Source organism: Adelges cooleyi, unplaced genomic scaffold (genome assembly GCF_023614345.1).
Source record: "Adelges cooleyi isolate 19-005CV unplaced genomic scaffold, UGA_ACOO_1.1 ACOO_flye_CR_arks_rails_tigmint_CR_PRNA_31, whole genome shotgun sequence".
Lineage (NCBI taxonomy): Eukaryota > Metazoa > Arthropoda > Insecta > Hemiptera > Adelgidae > Adelges > Adelges cooleyi.
Genome location: NW_026095981.1, coordinates 827,838 through 855,303, shown reverse-complemented (window position 1 = coordinate 855,303; position 27,466 = coordinate 827,838). Strand labels below are relative to the sequence as shown.

The window sequence follows — 27,466 nt, the reverse complement described above, 5'->3', positions numbered from 1 at the left end:
GCAGACGCGCAGAACTATTGTAATTGTTTGGAAATTATCCATACTGTGGCATATATGAAGGCCACTTGTAAAAATACCCTAGATGGGCAGAACTATTTTTTCCATTAAAACGTTTTTTTTAGAATACTATTACCATTCTACTACTTATTTGTATCATTTTCGTTTAAGGGAACATCAATGTTACTTTAAACTTAAGCCCTGTAGATGGTGGTTGAAATAGATGCCATCAAACTATAAAGGGCTATGAATTTTCCTTGACTTGGATTGATTATGTATTTATTTTATACCTACACAGTTTAAGAAGTGTCGAATTATCATTAAATAAATTTCAATCACAATTATTGAATGAAAATTACTCTACTTAGCATAAAATTCAGAGAAAATGAGTGTCTTGCGCGTTAGATAAATCAACCATCCATATTTTTGGGATCTATAGATTTAAACCGTTTGTGCTGATAAATGTTCTTTGGGCAAATAGTTACTTTGATAAATAATATACCGTTAAAAACTACAGAATATAACGATTTCAATGATATATAATTTTAGTTTACTATGACATTTTGTAATCAGCAATCAAAAATACAGTTTTTTTTTTCCTAAAGAGTTCTTTTTGTATTTTTCTTGAACGCAAAACTAGTGTAAAACAGAACAATCGTTTATCAATAGTCTACCGTCTATGTAAAATTTTCTAAAGAATTAGACTTTGTACTTATTTTAATTGTTTTACTTTGTAAAACCCGAAAAGTCATAAAATCACTGAAATTAACATAAAACTTGAAATTATAGCCACTTGTATGAATCAGTGGCACATGTTTAATATGAAAAGAATAATTGGGTAAAGAAACGGTTTCAAACTTTGTTTTCTGTGTCGTATTCTGGTTCACTCTTTAGTTATTTTACCTCTACAGTTTAATTTAGTAATAACCTCAACCTTTACTATTACTGAACTAGTTTCATGACTTCACACTTTAACTGGAAAATAGTAATAGCAATAAAAATGATATTTTTTTATAGATAATTAATTAAAAGATAATTAGTGTACATTTATTCAAATATGCATTATTTTCGCTTATTAACGCGTAATTGAATTCAAGGTTTAAAATCGGACAAATTTTTAATTTTAATGTAAACAACATAATTATCATATCGATAATAAATTTAATATTTTGTCGAAACAAATTAATAATTTTTGTAATAATTACAACAAAACTATTATTTCGTCAGACGTTTTGGAATAAGTTCATCCGTAGTTAAGTGATCGATGCTATTTTACAGTTCTTCCATTCTGAGAACAAATGACATCAAAACAATTGAACAAGATCATTATTTACAAATCACAAATGTATGAAAGGGATTTTATCCGACAGGTTAGGTTAGGATAGGTTAGGTAAGTTGATATTTTGATGCACTAAATATAAAATAAAATGTATTTCAAGTAATATTATGTTATTTGTTTTTGAAATAAAATTTTAAAAAAATGCCCAAGTTTGAAAAAATCGTTTTCACGTCCTTAATACAATGGTATCATCGATTTTTTTTGTAATTAAACAGCTATTTTTAAAAACACATTATGTTTTTAATTAGGTACCCAAGTGTTGACGATAGCCGTTATCCGTAAAAAAGGTTCTCATCCGTTCTATCCTAAATGTTTGTCAAAACAGTAATTAATTTCAAACACATTGTTGTTTAGACCTCAAAAGCATATTATATTTTCATAGTCCGCAGACAACACACACAGAATATACTGGAACTAAAAGTTTAAAATCACAATCGGTACACAAGACTTTTACATAATTTTATTAGCTGTAAAAAAAAAAAAAAATTCTCAGGTACTTTCATATTATATTTGATTCTCACTCGTTCGGCGATAGACGATATCGCTTGACAAGACGATAGAACTCGGAGAAAATCGGAAGCAGACAAATAATATAAACTGCCAGTTAACAGGTGTAGGTGTTTTATTCATAGCAGAAAGATACATTATAAGTATATATAATTTTTTTTTTCGTTTTGTCACAACATTGCGATTTCTAAAAAACACACGGTACATGTTTTGAACAAATATTATTGCACATATAGCTTTTGAATAAAAATAATTATAATAATAATAAAATAGGAAGAAAAATTCATTATTACGATTAAACGGTATTCGTCTAGCGATGAATAGATTGACAATTAAAAATAATGTTGATAAAAAAATACATAGTACATAAATTGAGAAAAAAAACCAAACGATAATAGCACTTCGAGGACATAAATAATAATAATAATAATAATAATACCGTTAACTGCTGGTTTACTCTCTTCCTACACCCTAGTTAGTTAAAATAATATCTTATGATACATATATATATATATAAATATATATCAAAGCAAGATGTTATAATATTAATACTTTTAAAATTTTTAAGTGTTTAATATTAACCTTATGATTTAATCTAAATTTACATAAAAATAATCTTATATAATCGTTTTAATTCATTTATTATTTGTTTTTATTATATAATATATTTGTTTTTTTTTTTTAAATAAATGTAATGATAAATTTGTTCTTATTAATTGTATAATATATATATATATATATGTAAGACAAATGTTAAAATTGAATAACAATGTACGTTATATTGTAAACCGTAAATGGTTTTTGATTATATATTTATATAATATGTACTTCGGCGAGTAGTCTACTTGTTTTTACGACACTAATGATGTGTTGTTTCGCGGCGATATGAGTTTATCGGCTTTATCCGAGATTTACATGTACGTGTCCGCATAACACACACACACGCACGTTTGATTTATTATTTATGTTTATATATAAAAAAAAAAAAAATGTATAACATGTTTTATAATTTTTACCGATAAATTTTTTGACAAAGTGCACGATTACGTTAAAATATGTTTATTAATATTATATATATATAAGAACTTTATTGCACAACCGATAATACTAAAACTGCACTTTTACAGTCCCATCATAATATTGTTTCTTGTTAGTTAATAAAATAAAACTTTACGAGGAAACCTAATTGGACGGTATCAAATATATATAAACAGAAACATTACGTGAAATATATAGGCAAGAAATCGGCTACACGAGAGTCGAGACAACGACGACAAGCGGTGCACATATTAAAATATCGAAAAAGGTGTACGTGGAGGAAGAATACAAATCGACAAGAGAGTGAATAAACAGGTATAAAAATGACCAGAACTAATCAACTTAACGTAATAATATTAGTTGAATTAAAAAAAAAAAAATGGCACGTCACAAATGAAATTTTAACTTTTTTCTTTTAAGTTTTTTTTTTTTACAATATTTACAGTCTTTTTCCAAAATATTTTTAATATATATTTGTCTTAATTACTCTCTAATAATTAAGAGTGAAAAGAGTGGGGTTGGGGGAAAGTGCAAAAGATAATGCATTGTAAACTTTGTTTTTTTAGGGCATTGTTCGTTTAAATAAAAATTTGTAAAACTATTTAAAAATAAATTATTATAATATATTAAATATTAAAAAAAAAAAAAAAAATGACAATTGCGTGGTAACACAGTCAGTACGATAATTGTATAAACGACAAAAAGAGTATAATATACCAGTGTGTAAAACAATGGTTTTGACAAAAAAATTAAAAAATAAGAATGTAAATATATTATTGTAAAAGAAAATATTTAAAAAAATGACGTGAAGATTTGGAGCATAAGAAAAAAAAAAAAGACAGAAAAATTAAGTACAAGTCCGATCAACCTTCAACAAATAAACAATGCCCCACTCTTTAATTTTTTTTTTTTTTTAAATTTGTTATACTCCTAATGAATGAATATTGAATAATACTAAAGCGTATCAGTAGTCAAGCGTTTACGAAAGATATGCAAAAAAGGGTGATTTTTGTTTAGTATTAAAAAATAGAATCACTGTGTGAAACCAGAAACGTTAAGCGTTTTGCAAGTCGTTTTCTTAGTGCACATGACGTTGTGATAATCAACTCTCGGCTTAGATGGACATCGTGGAGTGATCCCATTCCAGACGGGGCTGACAGCCTCTGTGGAGATTGTCATCTTCTTCGTTGCCGCCGCCGTCGTCCGAACTATCGTCGTAGTCATAGCTCATGTTATCATCGGACGAGTCATCGTCGTTGTCAGCGAGCGTCTGTTTGCCTACAGACAACGCACCTCCACCGGACACAACTCCGTCGCATTCCAATTGCTACACAGCAAACATGACAATAAAAATAAACAATAGTAACAAATTAGCAAAGTGAATAAAAATTTAAAAATTCTACTTTTCTATAAACACATTTAACTAAGCACGGCTGTCATATTGATACGACTTACTTCCATCGGATTAATAGTGATGTTAAGAGCAGAATCGTCCCATGCCATTTCTGTGTCTTGGGCCTCGTCCTGGGCTGCTTTCTGGTGGGCGGCCTTAATGCGTACTATTCCCAGCGTTATCATCAACACCAAAAATCCAACACACACGACGATGATAATCGTGACGGCATGCCCTCCACTGGTGACGATGGCTTGCGCGTGATCATCCACGGACCCATCAAAGTAATTACCCATAATGGTTTGTGCTTGTTTGGCTTCGACCGAATGCTGAACCATCTGAGCGTGAGCCGGCAACGGTTCGGCATTGTTTTCGTCTACTAATGAAGCGGCGGCAGGTGAATTGGTTGTCGGTTGGGCTGTTGAACTGGTAAAAGGAGTCGTGGGAGACCTCGGGTGGACTACTGTCAGCTGTAAAATAACAATGAAACATTGTTACTCTTCGTGTTGTTAAGTCGCAGACATAAGAATAATTCACTCACAGTCTGTACGTATTCGTTGCTTAAAAATCGGCCGCTCATTTCAGAACACACCAGTTTGAACTGACGGTTTAAGTAATAAGCCGGTTTGAAATTGGTGTAACGCACGTCGTGTAAAGCTTCTTGGTAATGGAACATAATGTCAGCGTTGCTGAACGCAATACCGTCTTTAGATGCTCTCGCTGAAATACCAAATTTGGCTAACATGTCCGCGGGGACAGTTAGCGTCTCGTGGTCGGGGTTTAATGACGGGTAGACGGAGATGACACAAGAATCAATACGGCGTTCCAAAACATTGGTCAGTTCAGCTGGAAATCAATAATGATCCGTAAAAAAAACAAATATGTATATTTTTTTTTAAAAATGTTTGACACATACGATATTTAGCTTCGTAATCATAACTTTCTGGTTCAACACTGATGGCCAAGTCGGGGAACACTTGTACGCCTTGTCTGAACTCGTGATACTCTCTGGGAATGGTGTTTGTGCCGTTAATAACAATGTTGGGTTGCTGTGGACGGTGAACCATCACGTAGCTATCGGCAGGAGGCATTTTGATTTCGTGACCACCATCGCAACTAAATAAAAATTTTTTTTATAAAAAACATAATATTTATTAAGGCGTTACAATATTAATAAGTAATAACGTACGTCAAAGTGGTAATCAAGTGAAGATTGCGTCTTCCTGGTGTCGGATAGTCTCGACTGTTTGAATAACCGATTTTCCTCACCAAAACTTCCAAGTTTGTTTTGTTATCTCCTTCGATGGACAATTCAGTTAACTCTAGTAAAACGAATCGCAACACATTAAATAAAATAACACATGTATTTAAAATAAGGTTACAATATAATCAATAAAAATAAATTACCGCTGTTGGTGAGCAATTCCATTCCAGGTTCCAATAATTCCATCGCGGGTACTTCCAAACTCTCTTTACACTTGTGTAAGCACGCTAGTACTTCAGGTTTTTCTAACTTGTGCAATAGCACAGATAAACCGGCCAAATAACCACGGAGATGATGCTTCATTTTGTTTTCAGAACCTAAACATAATATTGTGTTAACAGTCAATTTTATTAACTGATTTTTTGTTTTTTTGCCTCAGATTTTCACTTAAAATAACTTTTAAAATGAACTAAAATTTCAAATAGTTTTTTTTATTAAGTACGATTTTATAATTGATAGAAATCTCGACTAAGAGGTCTTATCTCTATTCGAGTCTATCTTGCGTGTTGTGTTGATGGACAACAAAAAGTATACTAATTTCGACCACGACTGTTAATTGTGCATTATTAATACCTTGCCAACAAGCTCCGACGGTCAGAGTTGTGTTGATGCCCTTTGTAGGATGCAGAGGCCAATCGTCGATAACTTCTGGGTTTTTGTTTTCAAGTTTGAAGAGCACTCCGTCAATATAAAGTTGAACGGTCGGGAATTGAACCGACACAGCATAGTGATGCCACTCATTGTCGCATACTTGTGGAATTTTCCACCTCCATTCGGCCGGTCTGAAAATGTTCAGGTCTCCTTGCGAAAAATCACGTCTCAACAGCAAAATCAAGCGACAGTTACGCACAAACCAAGCATAATGATGACGGTTCATTTCTACGTTCAAAATAATATACGTATTACATAATGTACAGTTAAGTATCGATAAATATTTATTTAACATTTTAATAAGTGACAAAACTTACTGTGGTCATCGGCAGAGCATAGGATGTGTTCTTTAACGTGTTTATCTTGATGTGGCATCGGCTTATGTTTCATCCAAGTAGAGATGGTGAATGCCGACGATAGACCGTGGTCAAGAACATCGTTTGGTATAGCGACGGCCGTACTACTTCCGTCAAACTCGTACATTTGATCAGATTCGTGACCCTCGTCATGTTTGATTGCGTTTCCGGCCGAAAGCGGTACACGGTTGGCTGGCAATAGTTCGACGCTCTCATCACTCGCACCTAATAACAGGAAAATCATTACAGCAAATGTTACAACAATAATAAGACTAAATTTTTTTTTTTATAACCATACCACAAATTTTCCTTTGGCTTTGGACCGAATAAGTGTCACGGTCACAACCTTTCCCGATATGAGATGTCGCTAGCGTTATTTTAGCATTTACACTCTTTACATGGCATGGCTCATCGCAGAGTCTCAACTGGGCGTTAGGGAACAAGTCTTTACGGCCTGAGCTCGGAGAATATTCTATTTCTTCTGGAACGCCTGTACGATACACATGTATATGTTAATGAAATGTTTCTCAACGACAATGACGATATGTTACCTTTCCATCCGAGTTTGCAGATACGGTTCACTTTGATGGTAACCATGACGGGTAAAGATTGCTTCATACCACAGTCGTACGCTACTATTGGCAATATATAATTGTGGCTGCGATCGTAATCCAAAGGTTCAATATTCCGGATGCTTCCTAAAAAAAAAAAAAAAAAATTAGATAATTGAAAAATGATGTTATTATTTTTTTAGAGTTTATTATGAAAACATACCCTCGTTGTTGACTGTGAATGGCTGATCGCTGTTGAGTATTTCGTACTTGCAAATGTCACCGAATCGTGGTGTACAATCGCGATCGGACGCTTCGACACGTAAGATTTCTTCGTACAAACGGCCCTCGTCCACTTCTTTGACGTAGGCTGCCTCCAGGAAACTAGGTGCATACTCATTGATGTCCACGACAGTGATATGAACAGTGACACTAAACAAAAAAAAATTATATTGTAAACAACAAAACCAAGATTTAAGCTTGGTTTAAACAAAAAAAAAGTCCGCGTTTTATTTTTTTGGCTCGGGTTTTTTCTTTTTGTCAATTCTGTTTTAATATACAAATTCATACATACTTTTCAGATACTAAACCAGAACAGGAGACTGCAGCGATATCGAATTTGTATGTTTTGCGTTTTTCACAGTTCAAAGTTTTTCGGGCTCTAAGCTCTGCGTAACCATTGGGTCGAAGAATAATCTAGAATCGAAATAAAATGTATATAGAAATAACAACACTAAAGTAGGTAAGTACGATTGTTTTTTTTTATCTTATCTAATCGAAACAAAATGGTTAATCGATGAACGGTTATGATGATTAATAATCGGCCAATCATTTTTTAAACTAAACTCATTAACCATTAATATAAACATTTTCCGATTATTTGTCCTGACTAATATTTTTTATTCCAAATTTTGATCAATTGATTATTACACAAATCATAATGTAATCAATTTAATTACAATTACAAAATTAGATTAATTTAAATATAGATTCATTTATTTTTCTTAACTCGAGAAATTAATTACAATTCTTTTAAAATATAAATTTAGATTAATTTAAAAATTATAACCCTAACGCCCAATTGAAACAGTACATTTTTTTATGACATTTATGAACTTTTAAAAGTAGCGATTTCTCACATTTTTCTTGAAAAAATATTATGAAAACAGTCCAACAGACTGACAACAGAAATTTGTCTATTTGTTAACAATTTATAATCATTAAAGTATCCCATCTCCCCTTTATGTCGATGAACTACTAATGACTCGTCTTAGAATAGCGCATTCATAAAAAAAAGGTTAACTATACTTAATGGCTCGCTTAACCTCCGAGATGGTGAATCATAAAAATATAAAAATCTTATTAATGTTGAGGGAAATAAGGTTTGCTATTATAAAATATGTTAAAAATATTGTGTTAACATCTTTAAGTAATTTATTTTCCACCACTTCAGGATTTAATTTAAAGAAAAAAATAGAACTCAAGATAACCAAATTAAAAAATAATCTATTCTTTAGTTTTTATTTGTCTTTTATCTTAGTTACGATAAATTAAATACACATTAGTCATAGATAGATTATACCCAGTACACTTATACAGTGTACTATTTAACCAATATTATTACAACAATATAAACGCAATTGAACGATTAAGTATTTTCATTATGTTTGGGAAATTAAAATAATTCAACCTTATCGTAGTAATATCTAAACAAACAAATTCACTTACTTCGAACGGAGCTTCCCCGTGGTGTTTGTTCACGATATTAAAATTACAAACGTCGCCGATAGCGTAAATTTCTGGTACAACTTCGACTAGGGTTTCATTTTCTTTCACCAGACCATGGTATCCTTTATCCTTGTCTTCTATTACTAACTTGGGATAGATTTCTACGAACAAATAAAAAAAAACAAAAATTTTTATAATCGAACAATTTAAAAAATATTTATTTAATAAGTAAAAATAGTAGAAAGCCAAAACTTGAGCAAAGTAGGAATCCAAAAAAAACGAGAATCGTCTTCACCAATATTTACCGAAAATGTTAGCCTGGTACACGGTTAGCGATTTATACAATTCTTTCGAAAGACTCGTAAAACATTACGTTTGACGAATATTTGCATATTTTTTGGTTATTATATGAATGTTTATCATCTCTTATACCGATCGATACAGTAATTTGTTATATTTGTACGGACAAAGGCTTTCTATGTGATTAAACGTTTGACAATTATTTTCGAAAGAATTACATATTATCGGCAAAAGGCTTTTTTTTAGACATTATCACCCTTTAAATGAATAAATGCATCCAGTAATTGCGTTGGTATTGAGCAATTACTAAAATTATGCATTAGGTCATCGAGGATTATTATGCGACACGAATACACAACGAGCTAAGATAATGTATTATAAAATGGGCATGTCACACACGCTACAAGGTCACATTCTCGACCTAAGCTCAGAAGTATTATAAATCTTGTGAGCAGTATAAAAAATATAGAAACAAAACTAAAATACAAATGTTTTTCATAATTAACGTACGATTAGCGAGCAATATTATACAATATAGTTTATACACGATATATATTATGATAAATTAACATTTAACTTAGAAAATTTAAATTAATTAACTGTACCTAAATAATAAATGTATACAACATCAATTTGCAATTTTCCAAACATTCATAGAGCAAGTTTAAGATCATAATTTCAAAATTCCCTAATGAAAACCCAAATATGGAATATCCATTCCCGGAACATCGCTGTCATATTGTTTTTTCCGTAGAAGACAATTTTATTTGTACAAAAAATAAGTCAAAACCCCAAAACATTTTGAAAAAGTTTACGATAAAATTAAGACAGTGTACAAGATAATTAATTTTTGCTTTCAACAGCAACAGTGTGTTTTTTTATTTATTGGCAATTAAATACGAAGCTTTTAAATTGATGGGTTCTCGACCACTCCCTCATCCTGTCGTGTTTTAATTTATAACCAAACTGTAAATCGGATGACCCACAAATTTTTTTTATTAACGAAAACTTTTAATCGTACGTATTGCCAAAATTATAGCTTTCAAACAAATATATACTTTTCTAAAATATTAAGTCAAAAACTTCCGATTTAATTTAAACATAAGTCGTACATAGGACACAAACATTGTTAACAACGGATTTCGAAGAATAAAATATCCTAACTGAAAAGACGATTCAATTGTTTAGGCGACTACCATGATGGAATCTTTACGCTTATACCAAAACAATAGAATCCAGTTGAATGAAACCCACACACAATATATCTAATATTTAATTCATAACTATTTGAATTAACGTCACAATAGTTTAACTGATAAAAGAAGTTGTACAATATGTTTTCATTTTTTTTTTTTTTCATTAGTACAATGTTTGTGTACTGGTACTACAATAAAAGGAAACCCAACACTTATCCATTGAAAATGAACAGTCTATGCAAAAATCTGAACGCTGACTGTTCAGGTTTTCACTTATATTAGTAATAACAGAAATAAGCAAAAAAAAATAACCACGTCTCACCGTCGGTTAGGTTAGGTAGGAATTTACTTTTATTTACATTCTCGTTTCGAGTCCCTTGTTGAATCTATGCCAAAAATAAAATACACCACACTACACTGCTGTCAATACACGACGCACGACATTAGTAATCAATAGTGGGTGTTAGAAAATTACCGGCATGCGTCTAACTAGTAATTTATCAGTCCCCGTAACCTACAACAAACTTCAAAACCACTTATCACAGTTGATAGTTAGAAAAAAATACAGTTTTGATGAACATCGTGCACATGTCATTATAAACATCATGACTTTTACTAGACACTGTGTACGATTACGAAAAATTAAAGTTTATTTGCTCGTCGAGGTATTCGTGTGTGTGTACTTAACAATTAATATTGTAAATAACAATAGATGTGTTTACACTAATTTTGTTTGCGCGCTGCATTTAGTATTAGACCAAATGCAAATATGAGCCATAATATTATCTTTAATGTAAACAATAAATTGGCGATCAAATTTGATCGGTACAAACCCGGATGGACCCTAACCCCATAGAAACTACAAACCTGTCACCAATATTAACCAAAATTATTATATCGGGCTTTAATCGTTACCGAAATAATATAAGTGTATACCAAACAATCTCACGATATATTTACTTGTGTCCGATTCGTACGAGCAACACTGAAAGACTAAATCTTACGTGAACACGACACGATGCGTAACTTTTTATCAGGGCTTTGAACCCGAATAGAACACCTAACCAATATATTATAAACGCCAAGAAACCCAATCAATTATTTTGTTACAATGAAATACTTAAAATCCACAAAAACGACGAAACCCTAACCAATACATGATTACATGCCGAATAAATAACCAGTTGCAAAGTGTCCGATAAACACAAAAACAACGATACAGCCAAGAACGGGTAACAAACTCAAAAGGAATCGTCGCTCGAGTCTCGTAAAAATTTTTTTTTTTTTAAATGAATAAATGAGGTCATAACGACGACACAAGCTACATAAGCATAATAACAAAAACGTCCATAATAATCATAATCATTTTTATTAATTTTTTTTGGCCCCGTTTAACAAGAGCGGAGAGAAACAGCAGATCGTCGGGTGCCTCCGTCCGATTTTTCGGGACGGTAATTTTCGATTTATCGGTTGTCAGACATGCACAAACGAAATGCCACTCGAGAGACAATGGGCTAAGTGTTCGAGCAGCGACGAGATCACGCGTACACTCGAAATTGCCCATTGTGTTTGCGAGCAAAAAAAAGTACATAAAAAAAAAAAAAATCGTCAAGATAAATAAATTATTACTGCAGTGGCCGCCGCCGCAGATAACGGGCAACAGCCACACACACACACACACTAACGAGACTCGAAAACGCGTAGGAAAAAAAAATCATTATACATAAGAAACTGGATGGTAAAAAAACGAAACCTCTCTCTCTCTCTCTCTCTTTGGTTTTTTTTTCTACCTCGTTTTCTCAGAATGCATAGCAAAACACGAAGACCGCCGTCTGGACCGCGTCCTACACGCCTACCGTCTTAAATACCTATAAAGCCCGTTTATCATAAATCACAAGACGGTTTTATTTATTTTTTTTTTTTTTTGTTATCCGCCACAGCGGCAATCTATCGGCGGCTCGGTGCATCCGATGTGCATTTCCTTCCGGACTGCCGCGCCGCAGAACAACACACGGTAGACGGGGTGGGGGAAACGCAAGACCCATAAATGCGGCAGATGGCCCGCACGAAGACCCGACGACGACGCGTCAGGAGGTACCTGTGAAAAAAAAATAACCATAGGAATGTGCCGCCGCACTTACCGTCCGTGTCGACGGGATCGTAGCACGTTGTCAGCGGGACAACAACCGACAACAACAGCACGGTCGTCCAACCGACGGTGGCGGCCAACGACGTCTTGCGGCCCATCGTTCGGCACGTCCAGTCGGGGCACTCGAGGGCTGCACGCGACAAAATTATTATTAACGAGGATCGCACTCGTTATCGGCGGCGGAGGCGATCGTGTTTGTTCGGCGGGGGATGAGGTCAGACGGCCGCGGCCACAGCGTATCAGGCGTGCGCTGGCCGATCAAAAACACATAATAATGTCCGCGCGAAACGCACCGGTATAGTTTGTCGGAATGTCGAACAAAAAATCCCAAGGGTCGCTCTGTACAACCCTTTGGTTACAAACAATTTTTAAAAAAAAAACGCACAAATGCGGAGTACGCGATACGGAACGCGACCAATTCAACGAGCGCACACGGACAGCTACGAGAGAGCACTGACATAGAAAAATACAGTATAATACACGCTCGGACGACGGGGCGCGGTGGGGTGGTCTATGCCGTCGTCGCCACTACAGCTCCCTTCCAACCGCCGCCGCCGCCGCGACGAATCAATAATTTCCGTGTGAGTCAGAAGAGGCCAGTTTTCCTTTTTGTCCGGTGGTCCGCTCATGGAAGAGAAAACCGCGGCGGCGGTGTGTCAAGGTCGGCGCGCGGGCGGGCAGCTGCTGCTGCTGCTGCGACTGCGGCAGGTGTACCCACTCCACTCCCCCCCCACGCCATTTGTGTTATCCCTGTTTCGACGAATTTCCAAAACGACCGCAATAACATATATATATATATACACATATAATATTAATAAGCCATAAGCGATGTTTATTTGTTTTTGAATTGTTTGTAACACGATAGAAAGCGGCCCGGGAACGTCGTTAATTATTATCATTATCAGTGTTTCTTTTTTATTCCATGAAAAACGAGCGCGCAAAACGGATTCTTCGGCTGTGGCTAATGAATATTATAATACGTATCAGAGTGATCAATTTAACGCTCACACAGTATATTATTTTCTTTTAAAATAATTATTGCAATTTTGTAGTATTTCATTTTGGTTTATGTTGTTTTTGACAACACCACATAGAAGTCGAGTAACGCAAATCACAAAGTACAGATTTACAAGAGAGATAAAACAAATAATATTACACCTACTACAGTTTAGGACTTACTTTAGTGTACCTCTTGCTATCTATGTATTTATGGTATGCTGGACAGTGGACTTCGGGTGTAATAACATCGAAGAGATCATAAAAAAAGATAATATTCCGATTTTAAAATAACCTCGTTTTGTGTATTTTATGCGATTTGCTTTACTTGACTTCTATGGTACAGTTTTTTTTCCAAAGCTTTGACTTTTAAAACTTAACGGCAACAATTATATTAAATTGACTTTTTGGATTAAAAATAATTTGCTGAATATTTTCACTGGTCGATAACCAGTCAAATTGTCAGCAAATCGTTCTTAATTTATTTAAGTTAATTAAATACGGGCTACGTTACCGTTTAAGTTTTAAACATTGGTAGAGCCCTAAAAAATACTAGAAAAAAGGTATACAATAATATTTAGGAATTTTATAATTTTTTTATATTGGCAAAAAAACATTAACAAAAAAGAAAAACTACAAAATTGCAATTATTTTCCGAAAAATTAGTGTCTTGCTTAGGGCTTAAGCGGACGCGGGTTTAAATTATTTACACGGACCTAACCGCTAAAAAATTAAATAATATTATTAGTGCGTCGTATGCCAAATTAAACAACAACAAAAAAAACCTGAAACAAAAAAAAATAATTGTAATTTGCGAATCCTCTGAAGGCCAAAACGAACAGATGAAAATCAATACATGTGTATAATAAATGGACTGCGCCAGCTTTTACCCATAAGACATTGGAACAAGTTGGAACCTTTGGAAAATTATGAGTTCAATCAGGATTTTTTTGTTAGAAAAAAAACCGTTTCAAAACCGTTGTTACGTTTGGTCAAAATTCTAAAGTGAAAATACCTAAATTATTGCCTAAAGCACAACGCAAATACATACAATAAAAGGGAGGACTCTGGTTAAAAAAAAGGTTGTTTGAAAATGTTGACAATTTTTTTTTTTTTGGCACGAATTTTAAACACGACTTTGGCAATTGTTGACTACCGTTTAGTATTAAAATTAAAATTAAAAAAAAAAACAAATTTTGATTTTCCTATAATTCAGTTTATTGGGTAAACTAAAAAAAAATCTGGAGAAAACTTGTGGTTATATGTTATAAAATATTTAAATAAACCTTTAACCACAAAACATAATACTTTAAGGCAGCAATGTTACCATCTTCAGCGCATACAACAGACTATAGTTTTTTTATCTGCCCCAATTAACCGTATCTTCTTCGTCTTTGTTTGCATGAGCTTATTTAACTCACTCTAAAAAACAATATGTTTTTTAAAATATTACATATTATATTAATATTTATTTAATTTTAACCGTATATAAAACATCATTTTTTAAAAATAAAAACAGTGGGTTTGTTGGTTTATATAATGCAGATTTGTAGTAAGCTCATTTAGGAATTTTCTTTTATTTCTTCTCACAGTCGCAGTGTTGAAAGAAAAATGCTGAAAAATCAAGTTTTAAGCCATATATATAAGTAAATGACAACACACATTTCATATTGAATAAGGAATAACGACCACGAAAAAAGTTTAAAAAGTTGTGAAGAGTTGAAATAAAAACGTTAAAGCCTACTTCTTCCAAAGCAGGTTCTTTTGACTTTCTTTATATTTTCTTTTACTCGCACACCGTCCAAAAAAAAAACCCCGCTACTACTAATGATATTAATATAATGCTTAAACTTTATAAACAAAAAACAATACTTTGAACGTTCTCACCGCTTTTTTTATAGTTGTTTTTTTAGTATATTACCTACCTATAATATTTTATATTGCATACCTCGTTGCTATTAACACATGGACCACATGATCCGTCCATCCCATTTGTAAAATACCTATAACTATCATCAAAAACCCCAAAAAAGGTGAAACGCGGCATAAAAAAATAGTAATATTAAAAAGGTTCGAGGTCATTTTTTTCGGAATTGCGTTTCCAGTCATAAAATATTTGTCAGTCGAACATGTAATCTACCTGTTGAGTTTTGTTTCATCGGTTTTTGAAACAGCTAGAAATAGTAATACCCAATAAAAAAAACTAGCATAGCAATAATATATTGAAAATATTGTTTTCGTCATGTCCTCCTGATGGGTTTTATTCAATAAACCACTATTGTTACCTTTTATCGTTTCCGTCAACTTGAACGGACGCAAACAATTAAAGTCCATAATATAATAATTTGTACATGAATCATAATAATAATTATGATTTACATATTTTATTTTTTGCCATCATTGAAAATTAATAAGATGCTAACCAACCGGGTTGGCTCGGCCAGTTTTGTAAGTAAGCAACATTATTTCATTTCTAACGTTAGTCCTGCACTTGGGGTTTTTTTGTGTACAACATCAATACTTTTGTAGTCAGTAGATATAGGTACCTACGCGATTTAAAACTTATAATATTACCGTTGACTTTGGTCTTTGAACCGACATTTTTTTTTCTTGGAAAATAGAATTGAAAAGTTTTCAACAAAAATAACGTTCTTTTGTCAGAAATTCCGGGCACTCGACCCGCTGCGATAAACTGAATAGTTATTTTTTATCATAAGCCATTGTGTTGGTGATTTAACATGTTTACCTGAAAATTGAAACACAATTTGTAAAATCATTTTCTTTTACCCACGCATTTCTTGCACAAAAAACTACAACGGAAGGCACTTGTGTTTGTATAGTACTCTCTTAACGGTATTCGCAAAAACTGAGTAAAAATAGCGGGTAAACACTAAATATATAATGACAAACATTCGGAGTGAATAATTTAAATTAAATTTAGCTCTTAGCCTAACTTGTTCGAACAACTAAAAACAAATTATTAAATAAATTGAACAATAATTTGGGGTAATTTTAAACGAATTGGGCAAACTTATTATTATATTTCCAATAAAGTAATCGGCAATATTTATTTTTAATTGAATAAAATTATTTATGAGATCTAAAAAAAAATCACTCTCTCCCTTGAAAAAATTATATCATGAATATTATGTCATGTGATCAGCTGATATTTTTGTCTCTTATCAGCTGATAAATGCCCCTCAACTCCACTCCCGTCCTGTCGATCAAATCTGGATTAAATCTAATCTCTTATCAGCTATCCCTTATTAAACGTGACCGATTTCGTGATGCTAAATGTCCACGCAAATTTTGGATTGACATCCAACCACAAGTGACAAGACGATAGTATTATGTTCTTGTGAAAAATAATAGCATTTACAATATTGCCCCATTCGTTTACAATATAACCTCACTTGACTTGATGTCTGAAAGGAATCCATAAAGACCCGTTTTGCTTGTAAATTCAGCGTGCGTTCTCCTTTTAAGCCTTGTGCGGGTAAGAAAGAGAGATAAAACACAAACTATGACAATTTAAAGTTTTGACAGAAGAATGGAATAGCGCGTCGGTGCTGGCAAAGAGATTATTTTATCTCCGCATATATTATTGTCAACTGTCTTGCCGTCGAGACCGCCTTCATCATTCACTAAGAATATTTTATGCATATAATTATTTATGTATACACACAAACTTTGGTCTTAGGGCCTTAAATGCTTGTGTATTGTGATTATAAGTCTTGGCATGTGTCCAAACGAGCGGCTGCCCTCCGTTAGCTGTTGTCCTTCGTGAATAAGCTAGTTTGTTATCTCTAAGTAAGTATACCTACTCGAAAAGCTCGTTTAATCATGTTCTATTGACAAATTATTCCGTCTAACCAACAACCGATAGGCACTACAACTTTTAAGTAACATAAATTATAATAACATCAAGTACTTGCAAACGGTCATAACTAATTATACCTACTAACGCCGTAAAACTTATTTTTACCTACTTTGTTTCATTTATCACCGTTGGACAATTTACAAATGATTAAAATTAAAAAGATATAATTTAATATTAATATATTTTATTTTCAAATCTTGCTCGATGTTAGACGACATAGAACTATAGAACTTTATTGAATACATATAATATAATTTATATGGCATAATAGATTTGCAAAAAGCAATCTTGAACGATTTTTTGAAAAAGCACTTACCACATTTGTGCACTAGACCGTGGAAAAAAAAAAGAATTTAATAAAAATGTTTCGAACAGAATGAAAACGTTAAAAATATACAGGAGATTATTTTTACATGATGATCGAACCGTTTATTAAATAATCGTTTTTGCGGTCGGCCTATCTTGTATTTTTTTATTTATTTATTATTTGTACACGTTGGTCGCATATGACATCCCCTCAAGACCTTTATATTGTGTATAATAAAGTGTCGAATGTCAAAAATAATGAGGTATTGGGTCGACCGCAATACACCACCATTCCAATATGGGCAATGTTGTTGAAAAGAGAATATCCAATTACATTAGCGGGCGCACCAAAGGGTCCAGAAGTAAGAGCTAATAACTACTCGTGTGAAAAGGGCAAATCAACGTAGGTACTATTTTATTTGTTTAGGACTTTACTTGAGTTGTGGACGTTTTACAAGTGGGGTAATAACGCATTGCGGAAAATCTCTAAGGGTCAAAAGTATAGTCGATAGCCGAAGAAATAGCAATTCACCGTATACATATACATTAGCCCGTTCGTTAGGTTTACAGACGTTCACGATGTTAAGATAAGATATTATAATATGTGCTTTCCAATCGACAGCTCATTACTACTCGGCCGATTTCGATTTCCGGGTAATAAAAGCAATTTCTCCTGTCCCACGTCGGTTTAGACAATAATAAACTTCAGCTATTTCAAAGGGGAAGGAAAAAGTCAGTAAAGTAAAATGCGAACAAAAAGGTTATTATCAAACACAATAACTAAAGCTAAAACCGCAAAAACCCGAGTCTTTGTCTTTTTTAAAATTAAAAACCAAATGTTTGAATAATAACCTCGCAGACTTAAGTATAAAATATATCGTATAAAAATATCATAAAATATTTATAACAACCATACATATTATAGTAGGTATGTAGTAATTATTATTGTTGTAAACAATAACGACCCATTGTTCAGACTTTGCCCCGAAATTAAACCGATTTTCACTTTTTTCCTCGCATAATAAGACCGTATAATACAAACATTACAATATAATAAGTTATACAGAATAGCTTTTTACGGTATGTCAAACAGTTACAAACTCCAAGAAAGTATAATAGTGTTAAATTACGAACACTTCATCAATACAGCCATTCAGGCGGACATAACGAACCAATGATAATTAGTGTCTGTACGGTATCTCTTTATTGCAACCGGCAAACTTTGAAGTCTTTTGATTTTTAAAAATTTAGATTTTAAACGGTATAAAAACACAACACTATCAGCTCAGATTCATTAAATTTCTATTATAACTCTTAGAGCTCCCTAGGAATTTCTGTGAACAATTATTAAAAACCCTACTCGGGTGGCATAACTTGATTTGTTGAGGACGTTTTTTGAGAGCTCGAATAGGAGTTAAATGAATCGTTTTAACATGGATTTGTTTTACCGATGAGGGGCATTCCAAAATTTGAGTGGTAAAATTCGAGTCATGGGGCTCTCGGCCTCAATTTTTCCGATAGCGATAAGAGACAGCTGCCTACGGATGCTGATAAGAGACCGATGATAAGAGAAAAGAGGCATCTGATAACAACTGCTAATAAGAGAATAGTGTTTGTAATAGCTCCTGATAAGAGATAGTTGATAAGAGACTAGTTAGGTTAAGTTAGATTTGAATTAAATAGGTAAGATTAGATTGGGTTTCGGTTAGGAGGGAGGAAAGACTATTTGATAGATCAGAGAAGGGCGGAAAGAAGGGATGAGAGGACCGTGGGATAGGTCAGAGAAGGGAGGAAAGAAGGAATGGCAGGACCGTAGGATAGGTCAGGGAGGGGAGGGGACAAACATATCGACGATTCCATGTTTTATTGTGTAGCAAAAAAAATTAATGTTTTTTTTTTTTTTGCAAACTGATGTCTAAAAACGTCCTCTGCTTTGACCATTCTCCTGTACTTTCTCTGTAAATAATATTAATAATTGAGTTTTGTTACATGCCATACTATTGAACCTCTCATATCACCGCAGACTTTATATTGTATTTTTTTTTATGTTTTACTGAAACCAATTGTTCGTGACCTTTCAATGAGTAATAGCTATTAGCTTGCGTAGACATGTCTATCAATAACAGCAGTCGGTTATCATTATTTTAAAATGAGACGATTTTTAAAAATCGTTTTGCCAATATTATTATGTAATTGTATTGTTTGATGTGAAGTCGATAAATGTTGTTGTAAAAAACAATATTTATTTTAATTTCATTTTTGGATGTTGGCAAATTGGTTAAACGCGTATAGAAAAGATGTGGATAATTAATAATACTATTTATGCCTACCTCCATCACGTATCCGTCTGTCTAAAAATATTTTAATGCTTGTAACTTTGTGGTCTAGAGGAAACAAATTACTTAAAACAAATAATTAACGAGAATTAACTGTGGCAAAAACATCCTACTACTAGCGTTTTATAAGGGCCTAAAAAAAAACATGACAAATAAACAAGTGAGAATTAAAGTCCAGAAACTTTTAGGGAAACCAAATATAATAATAGCTGAAATCCGACACAAAGACTGAGCTGGCTAAGCCATAAGATCCAAATCGACAACAACTAATGTCCCGAACTGGACCCCCCAAGGGAAAGAGACCGCTAAGAAGACCATGGCAGAGATGGATGTATAAAAGCAAAAAGGAATCAAGATTAGATTAGAAATAGAACATTACAGTGAAACAGGTCGGGATATTTTAGACCAGTGGTGGGTAGTTTGTTTTGCAGCAATGGACCTCAACGAACGGCCTCTGACAAGCTGTAAGAAGAAGATTGACCATAGTCATTGTTTTTTTTTATTTTTAATATTTTCTATTTAAAAACGTTCTGCTAAAAATTTACTTTATTAAACGGATCTTTAGAGCTGATCCAGGCCGACTTGCCCGGTCAGTATAAGTAAAAGCGTACACAGCAAACAATGTAAAAAAGGTACCTAATTTATAATGTCGGTTTTTTTTTAACTTGCCCGTCGTTTTCACAGCTTTTGTACGGTTGCTACATTTTGGGTGAAGATACTACACGGAAATGCTCATTATGAAAAAAAAGGTTAAAAGGACAAAAATACACCGGATAAAACATGCGGTTGGGTGGATTTTGTTTCAACCCAACTAAATTGAATTTAAATCTCTACGACCTAATGAATGATTCGTTCTCTGTGTTTGAACAAAACGCTTCCGGGACAAAACGAACAGTCCTACTCTCAATCGCAGAGGTATAAATTCAAGTGTTACACAGGTCTCGAGGAACCTTTGAGATGCAAAATGAATTTTATGATAATAATTTTCACTTAATTTCGTCTGTGCCCCAAGGTGACCGTGCCGGCTGAAAAAAGAACCCCCCGGGGTACACTTGGAAATAGCAATTTGCTTGGAAATTAGTATGCATATTATTCTACATTGAAAAGCGGACGGAATAATTAAAAAGTTTAAACGGCCGGCCCACGGGGTTTGGTCGTTAGATTTAATCATTGAATAGGTTTGTATTACCTACTTACCTACCTATACAAAAAAGGCATTGAAAACCCAAATGTATTGTGTACCTACTGTTTACAACGGGTGATAAATTTAAACATTTTTTAAATCAAAACCGTTTTTGCGCATTGTGTAGCCGCTGCCAATATATTTTTTTTTACAAAAAACTTTAATCATTAATTGTATCGGACAATAAAACACAGACGAAGCGGCATAAAATATTAATATTATTGTTAGAAAAACGTTGGCCGAGAAAAAATGACAGTGAGAATTTCAAAACACAGGTTTACAAATAGATGTCTTAATAGAAAAAATTGAAAACAATTTGCTTAAAACCAATTGTGCGAGAAATTATCTTCTTTTCTATTTGTCATGTCTTGACTGATTTTTTTATCAAATGCGTTTAGCACTGCGTTAAACAAATACAAAGGAAGAACTTAGAATGCTTTTCTGTAAAATCATCAACGTTTTTTTTTTTTTTTTTAATTTAGCTCCTTCGGTGTTAAATTAAAACAACGCTTTGTACTCTTTGTAACTTATCGTCATCCAAACGACGTATGTAGATACCTATAACATATTTTAATGCAATAAAATTTAACGTTTGGAGAATGCTTTCCCGAGTATAACAATATAGTAATATTTTGTGAAGCGCGCGCAAAATGCAATTAATATAGGTACCTACTTAATCTTGTTAACTGTTTAAGTTTAACACACGCACACATACACACACTTAAATAATATTAGTATTGCTAACACAATTATCACTAGGTGAATTTATTAAACAGGAAACGTATTAAACTTTGTTTCACATTTATTACATTAACGGTGCACACAAGATTCTCCTTCATCTTCTTCTTTGCCTCGTCTGAAACTATGAAAATGAGGTCATCCGGCCAAATCGCCTCTCTCTCTCTTTGCACATATATAAATCTAAAATCCATCAGCTTTTTTTTTTTTTATTCACTCCTCTGTTTGTTGACACGTTTTCACGATTTTTTTTACCACGAAAACACACAACATCTTGTTAAGTACATACTATAAGATTTGCCAGAAGTTTCCCGGTCGTGTATATTCCTCTTAAACTCACAGCCGTCGTATTTGTTATATAACAAAAAAAAAAAAAAAAAATGTAATATTATTTAATGTTTTCAAAGTTTCTCAAGGCATCGGACAAACAAATATTTTATAGTTTAGTCTATTCACTACCTACGCCTTTCCTTCTGAGTGAAGTCAGAAGTATTATTTTACATTACACCAGCCGTCCTTGGTTTTAAAGTCTATAACTTAAAAAGCAATTATTTAAAACTGATTATAGAACAGTCAAAATATACTGAAAATTATTATTATATAAAAAATAAAATGCCAGATTCAAAATATGTATTCTTTTGTTGAAGAAAAGAGTAAATAAAGCATCACAACGAAGGGCGCTGTTCTACTGAAAAGTATTTCCCAAACTTTAAACTGACCGCCACCCAAAAGACATAATATTATTCATGTTAAAGGTACAAACAATTCTTTTTAATCTATTTTAATACAGTAATGAGGATTCTCTATTGTTTGTCATTTTTTTTTGTCGTCAGACTATCACGGTCATTTCTATAAGATAATTTTTTTTAATAAAACAATTTTTTTCCCATAAAAACTGCTTGGCGATGGACAAACTTATGAGGTCAATATTTGGTACGAAAAATGACAACATTTTCAGAATACATAGAAGAGAACTTTATCTGTGGAGTAGAATTTTTTTATTTGTAATATCACTAACATTTAATAAGCAAATTACAAAAAAAAAAAATAGGAAAAAAATACCATCTTTACGAATGAACAACTTGCATTGTGTATAAGTTTTCAAAAAACCTTACTCTTTGGAAAATACTAAATATTACGAAAATGTTTTATATATTATGAAAAACTATAAAAATTGTAAGTATTTTTCCGAAGAAAATAAGCGTCTTGCGTTAAAAGGTCCTCCCCCCCCCCTCCTTGTATGTATGGTACGGTACACGCGTTTATATTATAATAATATTAAATTTTCATATTTCAAATGAACGCTTTCCGGTGAGGAAATAACAAATTTAAAATGGGACAAAAAATAATAACAATGTAATAATAACCGATCGATAGGTTTAGACATACATATAATAATATATATTATAATATTTTTCCTTTCGGAAGCGCCGAACTTCGACGCACCACTTTACATTTTAATGGCGAAATTGAACGGAAATAAAGTGCAATAAAAAATAAAAATAAAAAAAACATGAAACAATTTCCTGTCGTGAATTATACTTTACGAGCAATGCGAAATTATTATCTTGTCTCTTTGTGCACATAAAAAAAAAAACCATTTGTAATATCATTTATATACATTTTTTTCCCCACAAAAATATTATTTTAATTGCCCGTTAGCGACGACCGACCCTCTTCTACATAAAACCGTAATCGTATATTTATTGATTCAAAAACAATACAATAATTATATTCTATTGTTTTTTTTTTGTTATTATTAAAATCTGTAATTTCATTTTTCGACTAAAATATCATAACAACTCGTCGCCAATTAATCATTAGAGCTTGTATATTAGGAAGTTCAACACGCATAATGCCACCAAGGCAGGGTGTAAGTTTAGGGTACCTAAGTTAATTTTAACCTAACTGTACATAGTTATTTATTTACTTGACCCAATCAACATAATTATATAGCTACCGCATGAACTCTTTAAAATAAACTTATTATTATTTCTGTGATTTTTGAAATTAAATACACGTTTAATTGATACATACATTGAATACTTAATGAGTTTATAATAATACTGATTACTGCGCACTATTGCCCCTTGAAGTGTAAAATTAATTTAAATAACTTAAGCTAACTCCATTATATATTTAACACATTAAAACCCGTGACTTAAACTATCGTATTTCGTTCGACTTGACTTATAACTGAGATAATATTTAGCATTAACTTACCAAGTCTTGCATAACACGCGGGTCTAACTGCAGCCTATTAAGGAAACACTATATTGGCTGATGTCACACCTTCTCCTTTTGCTGGTAGAGTGATAATTTTAAATGGATAATATTACTATAAAACCATTTTCAAGTAAAAAAAAATGGATAGTGAGCGTTTATAAATCGGGGCCGGTATCAAATATTAATGGCGCGTTATTTATTCAAAACGTATACACGTATAATTTATGCAAAAACTTACAAAACTTACTTCGAAACGATTGCACTTGGCGGCCGTCTCTGACTCTGGCGGACATTACTGTATAATTATTGGTAACTTTTGGTACTCTGACAAAGCGAGTAGAGATAAAAACACAAGCGGTAATTAACTCGTATAATTATTGACCAAGTTTCATTTCTCCGTCGATAAACTATGTATTGTAAACGCTTCGGCCGCGAAGAATTGAAAAACGTAAACCGTTTTCTTGCTGAAAATAACAGCTCGCAACAAAACAGCTAATAACATATTATTATTATTCCAAGTTGTAATAAAGTTTTGGCTTTTTGAACGGCAACCCGTTTACGCAGTGTTCCCTCGACGAAAACGATAAGGAACTCTGCTGTGCATTCCGTACTGGTCGTTTGTAATCTCAGTTTCCAACAAGTAATTACTTTCCGAGTCAAATGAGAATTTAATACAATATCCGAAACGGTATACAGAGCGAGTAAAAATAACAACGCTTTGCCTCGCTTACGTTACGTTTTATAATTGCTATATTTTGCGAGAATCTCGTTAAAAAAAAAAAAAAACCCAGACCTTTGCTTGAATCTCGCAAAAGTTCCACTTGGCCAAGGGAAAACGGTTAAAACGTACTTAACCTTTCGGACAAAACAATAATAATAAATATATAACCATCGTAAAAGTGCGGTATTCACGAACTCTTAATTATAATCATTTGTACAGCCTTACTATGTATATTTTGTACGATTTGTTATAATTTTATTGTTATTATTATTATAATTAACGAATATATTTTAGGAAATCTCATGAATAATCGCCGGTTGTGTGTAAAATCACTAAAACCCGCGCCATTTTGTTCAGAGTTAAGACGGCGTACGCAAATTACAAAATATTGTAATTTGTTTCATGTCATGTTCATACCTACTCAAATTTATTTGAGATACAAAATATTTGACAATTACATTATTCAAGTACAACAAAACGACTTAAGCCTCGGGGCGTTAACTCGACTCGCACAAATCACAGAACAACCATCTATTTTATATTTTAATCCTGTAAAATTAAAAGTATAAGGCCAATGTTTTCTTTGGCAATTACACTGCACTTGTAAGCTCGACCATCTACTTTTTATTTTTAACAAACCGATATGTACACCGATATTTGTTTTCACTAAAATAATTGTTATGTGCATTCAGGGTAATAAACGGTGGTAGGATATTTGATTGGATATTTGTTGGGGTATGTGATGTTTTAAAATTCACCTCAGTTATTGTTGTTTAGGAAGATAGCCGTAATTGTGTTGAGTGTTTGAAAATATAATTATTATTAAATGTATGGTGTATATATTTTTGTTTACTGTAAACTGTCTAGTCTCGATTTTGGCTCATAGTACGGTCTTGGAGTTACAGAATATATTATAATCAAGTGACATTGATTGATTGTCTACATTAAAACATAAATCCACTGGAAATATTATTCCTTCTTCAAGAAATTATTTTTGTTTTTTTTAACTATTTTCTTTCATTCTTCTGGTAAGATCCCGTTACCGTTTTGTCTTTGATATAACCAAACAGCTATGAACAACATTTCGGCCAAGATCAATGTTGATTTATTTTTAAAATTGTTTTTTCATAAGAAATGATCAAACATTAATTTCGTGTTTAAACAATACTCGGATTGGCATTTTTTACAAGAGTTAAAACAAGACAAATTCTTTGGACAACCAATCGTTATTGACAGTAATTCAAAAAACAATATTTTTGTATAATAAACAATGATGGCATATTCATTCGTGGATTTTAAAACGGTTTGGTACTTTTTACAAATGTATTCAGGTGCACAGTTTTGTGTTGACGTTGTTTGGTAATTGCGATGACTTTCGCTTTCTGAGACTAATAGTACCTACTGTAGTGAAACTGCACTATGCAATTACAGTACAAAAGTCTCGTTTGCTTTCAGCCTTGAATTCAGCGCAGAACCGAACACCTGGACACTTATGTAAATATTGTAAATTTGTAGAACACAAGCAGGTACATAAATACACATGTACCGAACATATTATATTGTCTGTCACAGACAATCTGTGATAAGCATATTTAAACGGTTAATGCAGACACCGTGACATCACTAGAATACTATATACCGGTACATATACATTTACATGTAACTTTGTACATGTGGTAATAATTGCAGTTACCGTCATTTGGACGCAAGCAAAATTAACGACACCTATTTTGCACCATAATTAAGACTTTTTAATTTTAAACGAATTTTCAATAGAAATAATCTGTCTTCTCCAATTCTACCATTGGTTTGCAAAACTGACCCCAAATACTTCCCTTTCGAATGGTAGAGGCATATTGTATAGATAATAAGTTGTTATATTTTTTTGGCCACCGTTATCGACAATAAAGTGAGAAATAAAAAAAAATTGCAACATTTTTATTATTTCCAAAAATTAAAAAGCGTTTTACGTTAAATTTAACATCTATTATTTATTTTTAGTACAAACTAATAATAATAATTAACCAAAATCACAATAAGTAAATGAAGGGGATAAAACCATAGTGATGTAAGTCACATTAATCTTAACTAGAGACAAACAAGGTTAGCTTAACAAGGTAATCAGTATAGCTTTAATCACCTCAAATATCAACAAGTTACAATATTTCATTTTATAAGAGTTAATGTACTATTGTAATTAGGTTTTTTAAAAATACAAATTCAATTTTACCACAGATTATTGCAAATGTGGTTTGTATTAGTTAGTAGTTACGCTAGATTAATTTTCGATCCTTGAGTCATAAAACCATGTAAAGAAAAAGTTGTTATCCCTTTTCGAGGGAGTGTGGTAAAAGGTTTATGATGTTTTCTTGTTTTTTTTTTTTTTTTTTTTCCTTAAAACGGTAATACTATATCTAACGAATATGCCACACACGCTTGGAAGCACTTTGAATATTTTTAAAAAAGTTATAGCGTTTTGTAATTTGAAGTTGAATAAATGTTGTGTTTATTTCGATTTCTTTGAAGTTAGCGTGTAAACTATCTACATTTTTGGCCTTATAGAATGCCTTTCGGGTACGATTTCTATCTATAGTCTTGTCACATAAAGAAA

General features: G+C 32.6%; 1 protein-coding gene across 1 annotated transcript; it reads right to left on the bottom strand.

Annotated features, from left to right (window-relative positions):
* Positions 1–1,940: 1,940 nt before the first annotated feature.
* On the bottom strand, positions 1,941–12,934 carry LOC126839871 (calsyntenin-1). The gene is made up of 14 exons (XM_050575292.1): positions 12,462–12,934; positions 8,825–8,985; positions 7,671–7,792; positions 7,320–7,528; positions 7,097–7,243; positions 6,844–7,035; positions 6,507–6,770; positions 6,112–6,417; positions 5,682–5,855; positions 5,464–5,596; positions 5,191–5,390; positions 4,816–5,120; positions 4,337–4,744; positions 1,941–4,208 (listed from the first exon to the last, which is right to left on the bottom strand). The coding sequence occupies exons 1-14, from the start codon at positions 12,565–12,567 to the stop codon at positions 3,996–3,998; spliced, it is 2,940 nt and encodes a 979-aa protein (XP_050431249.1). The 5' UTR covers positions 12,568–12,934; the 3' UTR covers positions 1,941–3,995.
* Between the last annotated feature and the right edge of the window lie 14,532 nt (positions 12,935–27,466).

What these genes read in the sequence shown, in the direction of transcription:
- LOC126839871 (XM_050575292.1), bottom strand. Translation starts at nt 12,567, where the DNA reads ATGGGCCGCAAGACGTCGTTGGCCGCCACCGTCGGTTGGACGACCGTG. An exon ending in GGAATTGCTCACCAACAGCG is followed by an intron (nt 5,597 to 5,681) that starts GTAATTTATTTT and finishes TCGTTTTACTAG; the next exon opens with AGTTAACTGAATTGTCCATC. An exon ending in GCAACGAATACGTACAGACT is followed by an intron (nt 4,745 to 4,815) that starts GTGAGTGAATTA and finishes GTTATTTTACAG; the next exon opens with CTGACAGTAGTCCACCCGAG.